Source organism: Coregonus lavaretus, assembly GCF_964263955.1.
Source record: "Coregonus lavaretus genome assembly, chromosome: 1".
NCBI lineage: Eukaryota > Metazoa > Chordata > Actinopteri > Salmoniformes > Salmonidae > Coregonus > Coregonus lavaretus.
This window is the reverse complement of record NC_139988.1, coordinates 76145134-76157775: the sequence shown is the minus strand read 5'-3', so window position 1 is coordinate 76157775 and position 12642 is coordinate 76145134. Positions and strand designations below refer to the sequence as shown.

The window sequence follows — 12642 nt, the reverse complement described above, 5'->3', positions numbered from 1 at the left end:
ATGTCGGGAGAGCTATAGTTGCAATGCGTAGGGTCCACTGGACCATCAGTGTTTTCTCCAATCAAGGGGTCAAACATGTTTTTTTGCATTGTCCCCAATGCAAATGTTATAAATTGTTTCAAGTTTTAAGTTTTAATGTCACGTGCACAAGTATAGTGAAATGCCTTTCTTGCAAGCTCCAAACCCAATATCAATGTAGCACTAAAAATAACATGAGGTCAAACAAAAACACACCAGAAATATAAACAGGAAGAACACGAGAAAGTAAGAAGCTATATACAGGATCAGTTCCAATACCATATTTACAATGTGCAGGGATACTGGAGTGATAGAGGTAGATATGTATAGGCGTAAGGTGACTAGGCATCAGGATATATGATAAACAGAGTAGCAGCAGCGTAAATTATGATCGTATGTGAGTGTGGGTGCGTGTGTGTAGAGTCAGTATAAATGTGTGTGCATGTTGTGTGTGTGTTGGAGTGTCAGTGAGCATGAGTGTGTAGAGTCCTGTGAGTGTTCATAGAGACAGTGCAAAAATAAATATAATGTTCAGGAGCCTGTTGGTGTCAGACTTGATGCACTGGTACCGCTTGCCGTGAGGAATCTAGAGAACAGTCTATGGCTTGGGTGGGAGTCTTTTGACGATTTTCCGGGCCTTCCTTTCACACCGCCTGATATAGAGGTCCTGGATGGCAGGGAGCTCGGCCACAGTGATGTACTGGGCTGTCCGCACCACCCTCTGTAGCGGCATGCGATCGAGGGTGGTGCTGTTGCCATACCAAGCAGTGATGCAGCCTGTCAAGATGCTTTCAATGGTGCAGCTGTAGAAATACCTGATATTGTACTGTAAATTCCTCACATTTTAAGACTTCAATATTTAGTATTTATTAGGATCCCCAATTAGCTGCTGCCGAGGCAGCAGCTACTCTTCCTGGGGTCCAAAAAGGAAACAACACAAAAAAATACATAATATACATAAATATACATACATAGCACTACATTCACATTACAATTTAGCCATTCAGCAGTATTATATTAAAACTCACAATATTAAAACTCACTCGACTGTTTTGCATTGTTCGAAGCTGCAAGTGCTCTCCAGTCTCCAACGTCGTGCAACGTAACAATGGGTGGTAAAAAGCTACTTTTTGAGCGGCATATCTGTCGGCAAAGCTAGGGCTCAATTCCCATAGGGAGTACTGGAGATCTGTCCACCCTATTAGCATGAATAAAGTAATAAAGTAATCCAATACCTATTTGGAGTAAACGTCTATTCTGGTAAGTGGGTAACCCAATAAATGTGTCTTTTACCTACATAAAACACTATCTAAATAATCCAATCATGTCACTTGTTCTTTGTCTTTTGTTAGCTGATGCTGTACTGTTTGTTTCTATTTAATCAATATTACATTCAAGAGATACTGTGATACTGTATTGTCAGTTCAACAACTCACTTGATTAAATGGTGCTGTGTCTCAGTGAAAGGCCTAAGGGATGGATCCTACTGATGAATGGTGCTAGAACATGTAGTGGCAGGCTGAGTAGCCGGGGAGGGTTAGTGGGTAGTGTGGGGGTGAGGGCTTGCTTGTTTTCGTTTTCTGCATACACAACACTTTAAGCGGATGTGAGCCTCTATGACCTTTTCATCCATTTGCCCTCCTGACCTCCAGCCACCTGACTCTTGTTTTTCAGTGGAGCCGGAGTTCAAGTATGTGGGGAACATGCACGGGAACGAGGTGCTTGGTCGGGAGCTGCTGATCCAGCTCTCCCAGTTCCTGTGTGAGGAATACCGGGCCGGAAACCAGAGGATCACACGCCTCATCCATGACACGCGCACCCACATCCTTCCTACCATGAACCCAGATGGTTATGAAGTGGCTGCCAAGCAGGTACTGACTGTGATGTTCACTACAGTTGTATTGATGTTGTCAACCCACCACCTCTCTCATGACTCATGATTAACCCTGAACAAAAATCGTGCATAATTTGGTCAGATGCTCGATTAAGTTCTAGGGGGAGACGTGATAGAGATTGAGGTCTCCACCTTCGCAAACAAAAACCCACAGCCAAATTTACCACGGGTATTACAATTGGGTTGTGTGCAGCTGCAATTGATTGATGATTACTTGTGTACTGCCAGCGGTGGGCATGTGGGCAGGATTGAAACAAACCCAACCTTCATTTATGTTGTGATGCAGTCATGACATTTACATTACATTTACATTTACGTCATTTAGCAGACGCTCTTATCCAGAGCGACTTACAAATTGGTGCATTCACCTTATAGCCAGTGGGATAACCACTTTACAATGTTTTTTTTTTTTTTTTTTTTTTAAATTTATTTTTCAATTTTTTTCTTCTTCTTTTTTGGGGGGGGGGGGGGGGGGGGGGGTGGGTTGGGGTAAGGGAGGGGTAGAAGGATTACTTTATCCTATCCCAGGTATTCCTTAAAGAGGTGGGGTTTCAAATGTCTCCGGAAGGTGGTGAGTGACTCCACTGTCCTGGCGTCGTGAGGGAGCTTGTTCCACCATTGGAGTGCCAGAGCAGCGAACAGTTTTGACTGGGCTGAGCGGGAACTATGCTTCCGCAGAGGAAGGGGAGCCAGCAGGCCAGAGGTGGATGAACGCAATGCCCTCGTTTGGGTGTAGGGACTGATCAGAGCCTGAAGGTACAGAGGTGCCGTTCCCCTCACAGCTCCATAGGCAAGCACCATGGTCTTAATTTCAATGGTAGAATCTGTCTATTCGCCTGCTCTGATGGCTCTTTTAACAATGGTAAATCTTAGCGCTGGCGGTAGCGCTATAGGTCTAGGGGTGTGTCAGAGCTATTTTTTTTCACATTATGATCGCAATAGCTGGCGTTTTTTATGAATAAATTAGTTGTAGATGTGACGAGGGCTGGTTACTCACTGGCCAATCAAAGTGTTCCATGGCTTAATATTGCATGTGGTTGTCTCAAGTTCTGTAGGTTATTGACGGTCTTTGTGTTGTCATCTACTCCAATTCGGCTGGGGCATATAATATTCTCATCCTAGTCCATTGTGGATTGATACTACAGTTTATTAAATAGCATAGGCTACAGTAACGAGTAATAGCAACAGTAAAAATAATATCCAGTGTGTGCTCAATATGTTTGAAGTGTTGGCAGTCAACATTGTTGTAATTGGCTTCAATGAGTATGTCCTACATGCACTTCTCCTAAAATAAAAAATTCTAGGCTCCAGCAAATGTTATTGTATGTGTGAGGCACGTTCTCAATAAGCAAGATATAGCCTAGCCCTACCATTGATACTGCATTATAGGACTGAATAATTTAAATACGTTTGGAGGAGCGCATCTTTGCTAACCGCTCTTTGGAAATGGGGATGGATACTTGAACAAGCTAAATGAAGTATGCAGGTAGGCATATGTGTGTATGTTTTAGGATGTGCGTATATTTTCAATTCAAGGCTCTCTCACGAATGGACGATTCAAACACATTTTATGGATAGGCTACTTGGCTGCAAGGCCAGGATATAAAAGACACACGACAACGTATTGCTGTTGAACGAGTAGCGTAAGGGTAGCCTACTGAGGGCTTGGTTTTTAATCAAGTGAAACGGAAAACGATGTCATGGCTTTAGAAGCTTCTGATAGGCTAATTGACATAATTTGAGTCAATTGGAGGTGTACCTGTGGATGTATTTCAAGGCCTACCTTCAAACTCAGTGCCTCTTTGCTTGACATCATGGGAAAATCAAAATAAATCAGACCTCAGAAAAGACCTCAGAAAAAAATGTGTACACCTCCACAAGTCTGGTTCATCCTTGGGAGCAACTTCCAAACACCTGAAGGTACCACGTTCATCTGTACAAACAATAGTATGCAAGTATAAACACCATGGGACCACACAGCCGTCATACCGCTCAGGAAGTAGACGCGTTCTGTCTCCTAGAGATTAACATACTTTGGTTCGAAAAGTGCAAATCAATCCCAGAACAACAGCAAAGGACATCGTGAAGATGCTGGAGGAAACAGGTACAAAAGTATCTATATCCACAGTAAAACGAGTCCTATATCGACATAACCTGAAAGGCCTCTCAGCAAGGAAGAAGCCACTGCTCCAAAACCGCCATAAAAAAGCCAGACTACGGTTTGCAACTGCAAATGGGGACAAAGATTGTACTTTTTGGAGAAATGTCCTCTAGTCTGATTAAACAAAATAATGACCATTGTTATGTTTGGAGGAAAAAGGGTGTGCCTTGCAAGCCGAAAAACACCATCCCAACCGTGAAGCACAGGGGTGGCAGCATCACGTTGTGGGGGTGCTTTGCTGGAGGAGGGACTGGTGCACTTCACAAAATAGATGGCATCATGAGTAAGGAAAATTATGTGGATATATTGAAGCAACATCTCAAGACATCAGTCAGGAAGTTCAAGCTTGGTCGCAAATGGGTCTACCAAATGGACAATGACCCCAAGCATACTTCCAAAGTTGTGAAAATATGGCTTAAGGACAACAAAATCAAGGTATTGGAGTGGCCATCACAAAGCCCTGACCTCAATCATATAGAACATTTGTGGGCAGAACTGAAAAAGCGTGTGCGAGCAAGGAGGCCTACAAATCTGACTCAGTTACAACAGCTCTGTCAGGAGGAATGGGCCAAAATTCACCCAACTTATTGTGGGAAGCATGTGGAAGGCTACGCGAAACTTTTGACCCAAGTTAAACAATTTAAAGTCAATGCTACCAAATACAAATTATGTAAACTTCTGACCCACTGGGAATGTGATGAAATAAATAAAAGCTGAAATAAATAATTCTCTCTACTATTATTCTGACATTTCGCATTCTTAAAATAAAGTGGTGAGATCCTAACTGACCTAGGACAGGGACTTTTTACTAGGATTAAATGTCAGGAATGTGAAAAACTGAGTTTAAATGTATTTGGCTAAAGTGTATGTAAACTTCCGACTTCAACTGTATGTGAGAATGCTATTAATTTACTACAGCTCTGCGTTCATCACCATAGTGCCCTCAAAGCTCATCACTAAGCTAAGGACCCTGGGCCTAAACACCTCCCTCTGCAACTGGATCCTGGACTTCCTGACGGGCCGCCCCCAGGTGGTAAGGGTAGGTAACAACACATCTGCCACGCTGATCCACAACACGGGGGCCCCTCAGGGGTGCGTGCTCAGTCCCCTCCTGTACTCCCTGTTCACCCATGACAGCATGGCCAGGCACGACTCCAACACCATCATTAAGATTGCCGACGACACAACAGTGGTAGGCCTGATCACCGACAACGATCGAGACAGCCTATAAGGAGGAGGTCAGAGACCTGGTCGTGTGCTGCCAGGATAACAACCTCTCCCTCAACGTGATCAAGACAAAGGAGATGATTGTGGACTACAGGAAAAAGAAGAGGACCGAGCACTCCCCCATTCTCATCGACGGGGCTGTAGTGGAGCAGGTTGAGAATTTCAAGTTCCTAGGTGTCCACATCACCAAACTATCAATGTCCAAACAAACCAAGACAGTCGTGAAGAGGGCACGACAAAGCCTATTCCCCCTCAGGACATTGAAAAGATTTGGCATGGGTCCTCAGATCAAAACATTCTACAGCTGCTCCATCGAGAGCATCCTGACTGGTTGCATCACTGCCTGGTATGGCAACTTCTCGTCCTCCGAAATCACTGGAGCCAAGCTTCCTGCCATCCAGGACCTCTATACCAGGCAGTGTCAGAGGAAGGCCCTAAAAATTGTCAAAGACTCTAGCCACCCTAGTCATAGACTGTTCTCTCTGCTACCGCACGGCAAGAAGTACCGGAGCACCAAGTCTAGGTCCAAAAGGCTTCTTAACAGCTTCTACCCCCCAAGCCATAAGACTCCTGAACCGCTAATCAAATGCCTACCAGGACTATTTGCAATGACCACAACCACACAACTTCTGACCACATCTAGTGACCACAACCACACAACCTCTGACTGCAACCACACAACTGCATTCCACATCTAGTGACCACAACCACAAAATTACATATCACAACCACACAACTTCTGACCACACATGTAACTACTGACCATGTCCACACAACTTTTTACCACAACCACACAACTACTGACCACAACTATTGAACCAGATAACTACTGACCTCTACTACCAACCACAACTTCTGACCAAATCTACCGACTATAGATGGAAATTAAAAATGATTTCACTATTTGAATAATAGAATCAAAGTACACATTTTTAAACTTCTTTCACTGCCAAAAAAAACATTTAAAGAGGTTTAGTAAGCCCCACAACTTTACTTCTAAAGTTACCATCTAGTTATTGTGGGGCTTGTACAGCAAGAGCCCCAGCTTAGATCTTCTTCTTCTTCTTCTTCTTCTTCTTCTTCTTCTTCTTCTTCTAATTATTATAATTATTATAATTATTATTATTACACACGCTACTCCTCCTACAGTTTAAGCTAGAAACGCCGTTCAAACTTCAAAAATTCGGAACAGTCTCGATCGAGTTGCTTGTATACAACTTTTTGATATCTGTTATACTTTTTACGTTATTCACTTTCTTGTCTTCTTTTTCTCCTCCATCCACTTTCATGGAATTTCTCAACATTCTAAGGCTCCCTATTGTGACATCATCCCTTCCAACTGCCATTATCTGTAAGTGAAATCATGCAACTTTTGACCCAAATCAGCTAATAATTCCACTTTACAAGAACTTAGACAAAAAGTTAAAGCGTTCCTATCTAAAGTTACAGCAGTTTAAGTAATCGCATCAACAACATTTTCTGTAACATTTATGAAAACAACTGCCATTTTTGACCACTACCCCAACAAGTTAAACAAAAAGTTAGAGCATATTGGATATTCATCTAGTTTTCTGCTATTCATATCTGTTCGCAGAATCCAAATATTCACTACGGAACTTACGGTACAGTTGTTTTTGTAGCTGCAATACCACGTGTTCTGTAGTGGAAATTCTAATCAATAATGAGGAGAGACAAGGTCAATCACCAATCAGGATATTACTTTATTCAAAATGTATTAAGGTAATAACGAGGCTGGTCGGCCCAACACTCTTGACTGTTGGGCTGAGAGCCCTGACACAAAGAATACAAAGATCTTTTATAGCAAAGATACATCCTCTTAGTCTACATGACAAATAACAGACGTGTGGAATGAGTCAAAAGGAGAGACTTGATATATGAGAAAGGAGAGTATCCCCCAGCCAGATTTAATTTGCCGTGAAGACTGTTCTTATTGTACAGAAACCAGAGTTTGGCCCCTAAGACAAGCATCCTCTCATCATTATCCATACCCGAGCCATCTATCCCTGGTACCTCATTATACACCAACACCAATTAATTCTATGGAATGCATGCTGTAGGTTTTATCACCAAACCATCGTAAATCTACTGTCAGTGTTAACACAGACACATGAGATTTATAAGAACCCTATTCTATTACAGAAAACAACCATTTGATGCAATAACAGTATTATAACATAATCTTGTGATTTTGCTCTCATATTCCCCCATTTTAAAGAGACATTAATACACATGTAGAAAGTGCATACATTCTTCATAGAACAAGAAGCATAAAAGCAAGGCTCAACCTCCTCCCAAGACACTTAGCACTGTCTCCCATTTCAACCTCCAACACATATTCTAAGCATTCTACCAATTTGTCTGGGGTGGTCATGATACACAGTCACCTGCACGAACCCATGAAGAAAAACAAAAGATGCATACAGTTTATATGATTCAAGGCTATATCTTCATAGACAGTGAAAAGCAAATATTTAATGCATAATGCAGTGCATGCAACAATGGAGTTAAATAAAATAAGCTTTAGTTATCTAGCACACTCCAATGGATCAGCATGGTGGAAATAACTATTTCCATCCCCATAACACCATCTGTAGAAAATATAATTAGCATATCTTGTTGGACAAATCCAGGTAGAAAATGTTTAAGAAAATGTATTCAGTTTAATGCCTAATGAACATGACCCAGGGCAAACATCATGATTCAACTATTTATAAGGCAATGCCTGTGGACTCTATGTGCCATTAGCATAGTTCCTGAGTATTATCATTATCATCAAAATGTAATTTGGTAATGGACATAGATTAGGATAAGTTTCACTCTCAGCATCAGAGATCACCCTCTCCTTTCACCAGGGCATGCTGAGTATGGGTGGTCCCGGCGATCGAACCCACTACCTTGGCGTTACAAGCGCCGTGCTCTACCAGCTGAGCTACAGAGGACCTTACTCAAATCAAATCAGTCAGTAAACAAATCATAATCAAAACCCATTAATTATCCAAACCAAATTTAGAATGACATTCTACAGTGATTCACATTGGTTCTATAACTCAAAGTTAAAAACCTCAACTTGGCACACTTCGACACTGGCAGAATGTACATTTATATTAACATACAGTATAATTATCCTATAATTCTAATATTAACTTCCTCATCACTATTATAATTACAGATCAGTATCTCAATGCATTCTTAATCTAAATTACTATAAATTTAGCAGTGTGTAGACCTCCACAATCAACCTGATACCCCAGAATAAGCTATTTGAGATAAGCCTAAATCAATTACGGGCACAGTTGACCAAACCCTTCCTTCCCCGGCACTCAATCTTCTGGCGTCTCCCCATTTTCTTCTTCAGACAGCTTTATAGTTCAAAATGGATGGCCCATGATCATGTCCCAATTTCAATGTCTCACCACCTCTACCCCCCATTATGTCTTGTCCATTTGCCAACCAGTATACCAGCAACATGAGAGAAGTTTTGGAACGGATCTCTCTCCATGCTCACTCCACGTGGACTCCTGTTGCTCTCCTGAGAGAAAAAGCATGAGAACAAAAGCAGTTGATAGCTTCGATTGGATGCTGTGTACCGGTTGCTGGCTCGGACTCAGGTCTCTCGGTAGAAGTGGTGCAGACAGGGCCGTATTGAACGCCATTTTCTTCAACCGGTTAGAGGGGGATTTGAGGTTCACACCGTTCTTGGCCGAATTATCCCTTTCATGCATATAGATATCTGTAGTCACGATCACCATAACCTCGAGAGAGGACAGATCAGAACAACAGTTTAGCTCAGTTAATTTCTGATTCAGGAAATCCAGACAAGCATTGACTATATGATAAATTATTACTTTTACCAATTATTCTTAATACACATTTCTAATATACTCCCCTTATCACACTCTCGGCTTCACCGCAGAGTCACAGGATCAGGAAGCTAGACCTCTAACCCATCGGGAGAAATCCCAACAATCCAGCAGACCCAATCTGGTGAGATTTGTATCGAAACAAAACAGAACAAAATAAAGAACACAACAATACACTCCAGATATAACAGACTGACCCTAGCCCCCGGCACATAGACTATTGCAGCATAGATACTGGAGGCTGAGACAGGGGGGGTCGGGTGACACTGTGGCCCCGTCCGACGATACCCCCGGACAGGGCCAACCAGGCAGGATATAACCCCACCCATTTTGCCAAAGCACAGCCCCCACACCACCAGAGGGATATCAACAGACCACCAACCTACTACCCTGAGACACGACGATCTCCTCCACTGCATGAGCCCGAGGGGGGCGACAAACCGGACAGGAAGATCACTCAAGTGACCCCTCCTAAGGACGGCATGGAAAGCACCAGTAATAGGGTCAGAGGCAGAGAATCCCAATGGAGAGACAGGAACCGGCCAGGCAGAGACAGCAAGGGAGGTTTGTCGCTCCAGTGCCTTTCCGTTCACCTTCGCACCCCTGGGCCAGACTACACTCAATCATAGAACCTACTGAAGAGATGAGTCTTCAGTAAAGACTTAAAGGTCGAGACCAAGTCTGCGTCTCTCACATGGATAGGCAGACCATTCCATAAAAATGGAGCTCTATAGGAGAAAGCCCTGTCTAGGGACAATAAGGAGGCCTGCGTCTTGTGACCGTAGCGTATGTGTAGGTATGTACGGCAGGACCAAATCGGAGAGATAGGTAGGAGCAAGCCCATGTAATGCTTTGTAGGTTAGCAGTAAAACCTTGAAATCATCCCTAGCCATAACAGGTAACAACACTATCAACAAGGCAGGTCCTACAGGCCCTAGTTTTGCCGCACCTGGACTATTGTTCAGTAGTGTGGACAGGTGCCACAAAGAGGGACTTAGGAAAATTACAATTGGCTCAGAACAGGGCTGCACGGCTGGCCCTTAAAAGTACACGGGGGAGCTAACATAAATTATATGCATTTCAATCTCTCATGGCTCAAAGTGGAAGAGAGATTGACTTCATTACTACTTGTTTTTGTAAGTGTTGACAAGCTGAATGTCCCGAGCTGTTTGTTTAAACTCCTAGCACACAGCTCGGACACCCATGCATACCCCACAAGACATGCCACCAGAAGTCTCTTCACAATCCCCAAGTCCAGAACAGACTATGGGAGGTGCACAGTACTACATAGAGCCATGACTACATGGAACTCTATTCCACATACCTGATGCAAGCAGTAGAATATATTTTTTTTAAACAGGTAGAAATACACCTTATGGAACAACGGGAACACACACACACACAGGTACAGACACACACATATGCACACAAGCGCTAAAACACGCACTATACATACACGTACTGACCACGACTACTGACCGCAATTCCTGACCACAACAAATCATCACAACTCCACTACTACTGACCACAACTACTGTCCACAGCCAAACAACTACTGATCACAACCACACAACTACTGACCACAACCACACAACTACTGACCACAACCACACAACCACTGACCAAAACCACTGACCACAATTAATAATCACAAAGACGTACTACTGACCAAAACCACACAACTATTGACCACACAACCACTGACCACAACTACCGACCACAATACAATTACTTACCACAACTACTGACCACAAACACACAACTGCTGGCCAAATCCAAACAATGACTTACCACAACTACTGACCACAACCACACAACTACTGATCACAACTAATAATCACAATTACTGACCACAACCACACAACTACTGACCACAGCCAAACAACTACTGACCAAAAATACTGACTACAACGACATAACTACTGACCACAACTAATGACCAAGACTACTGAACAAAACCAATGACCACAATTAATAATCACAAAGACGTTCTACTGACCAAAACCACACAACTATTGACCACACAAACACTGACCACAATTACCGACCACAATACAATTACTGACCACGACTACTAACCACAATTCCTGACCACAACAAATCATCACAACTCCACTACTACTGACCACAACTACTGTCCACAGCCAAACAACTACTGATCAACCACACAACTACTGACCACAACCACAGACCAAAACCACAATTAATAATCACAAAGACGTACTACTGACCAAAACCACACAACTATTGACCACACAACCACTGACCACAACTACCGACCACAATACAATTACTTACCACAACTACTGACCACAAACACACAACTGCTGGCCAAATCCAAACAATGACTTACCACAACTACTGACCACAACCACACAACTACTGATCACAACTAATAATCACAATTACTGACCACAACCACACAACTACTGACCACAGCCAAACAACTACTGACCAAAAATACTGACTACAACGACATAACTACTGACCACAACTAATGACCAAGACTACTGAACAAAACCAATGACCACAATTAATAATCACAAAGACGTTCTACTGACCAAAACCACACAACTATTGACCACACAACCACAGACCACAACTACCGACCACAATACAATTACTGACCACAATTCCTGACCACAACAAATCATCACAACTCCACTACTACTGACCACAACTACTGTCCACAGCCAAACAACTACTGATCAACCACACAACTACTGACCACAACCACAGACTAAAACCACTGACCACAATTAATAATCACAAAGACATACTACTGACCAAAACCACACAACTATTGACCACACAACCACTGACCACAACTACCGACCACAATATAATTACTTACCACAACTACTGACCACAAACACACAACTGCTGGCCAAATCCAAACAATGACTTACCACAACCACACAACTATTGATCACAACTAATAATCACAATTACTGACCACAACCACAAAACTACTGACCACAGCCAAACAACTACTGACCAAAAATACTGACTACAACCACATAACTACTGACCACAACTAATGACCAAGACTACTGAACAAAACCAATGACCACAATTACTGAATACAACCACACAACTACTGACCAAAACCACACAACTGCTCGCTACTAACCACAACAATTGACCATGCCTACTGACCACGACTACTGACCACAACTAATCACCACAATTCCACTACTACTGACCACAACTACTGTCCACAGCCAAACAACTACTGACCACAACCACACAACTACTGACCAAAACCACTGACCACAATTACTAACCACAACCACGTACTACTGACCAAAACAACACAACTATAGACCACACAACTACTGAACACAACTACTGACCACAAACACACAACTACTGGCCAAATAAAAACAATGACTTACCACAACTACTTACCACAAACACAGAACTACTGACCACAACCACACAATTACTGAATACACAAC

General features: G+C 42.7%; 1 protein-coding gene across 2 annotated transcripts in view; it reads left to right on the top strand.

The window, feature by feature from the left end:
* Positions 1–12642, top strand: part of cpn1 (carboxypeptidase N, polypeptide 1) — a 191489-nt gene that overhangs the window by 39111 nt on the left and 139736 nt on the right. For both annotated transcript variants that reach the window (XM_084163457.1, XM_084163456.1), the window contains exon 2: positions 1693–1889. In XM_084163457.1, coding sequence (XP_084019583.1) covers positions 1693–1889 — 197 coding nt within the window. The remainder of the gene's footprint in view (positions 1–1692; positions 1890–12642) is intronic.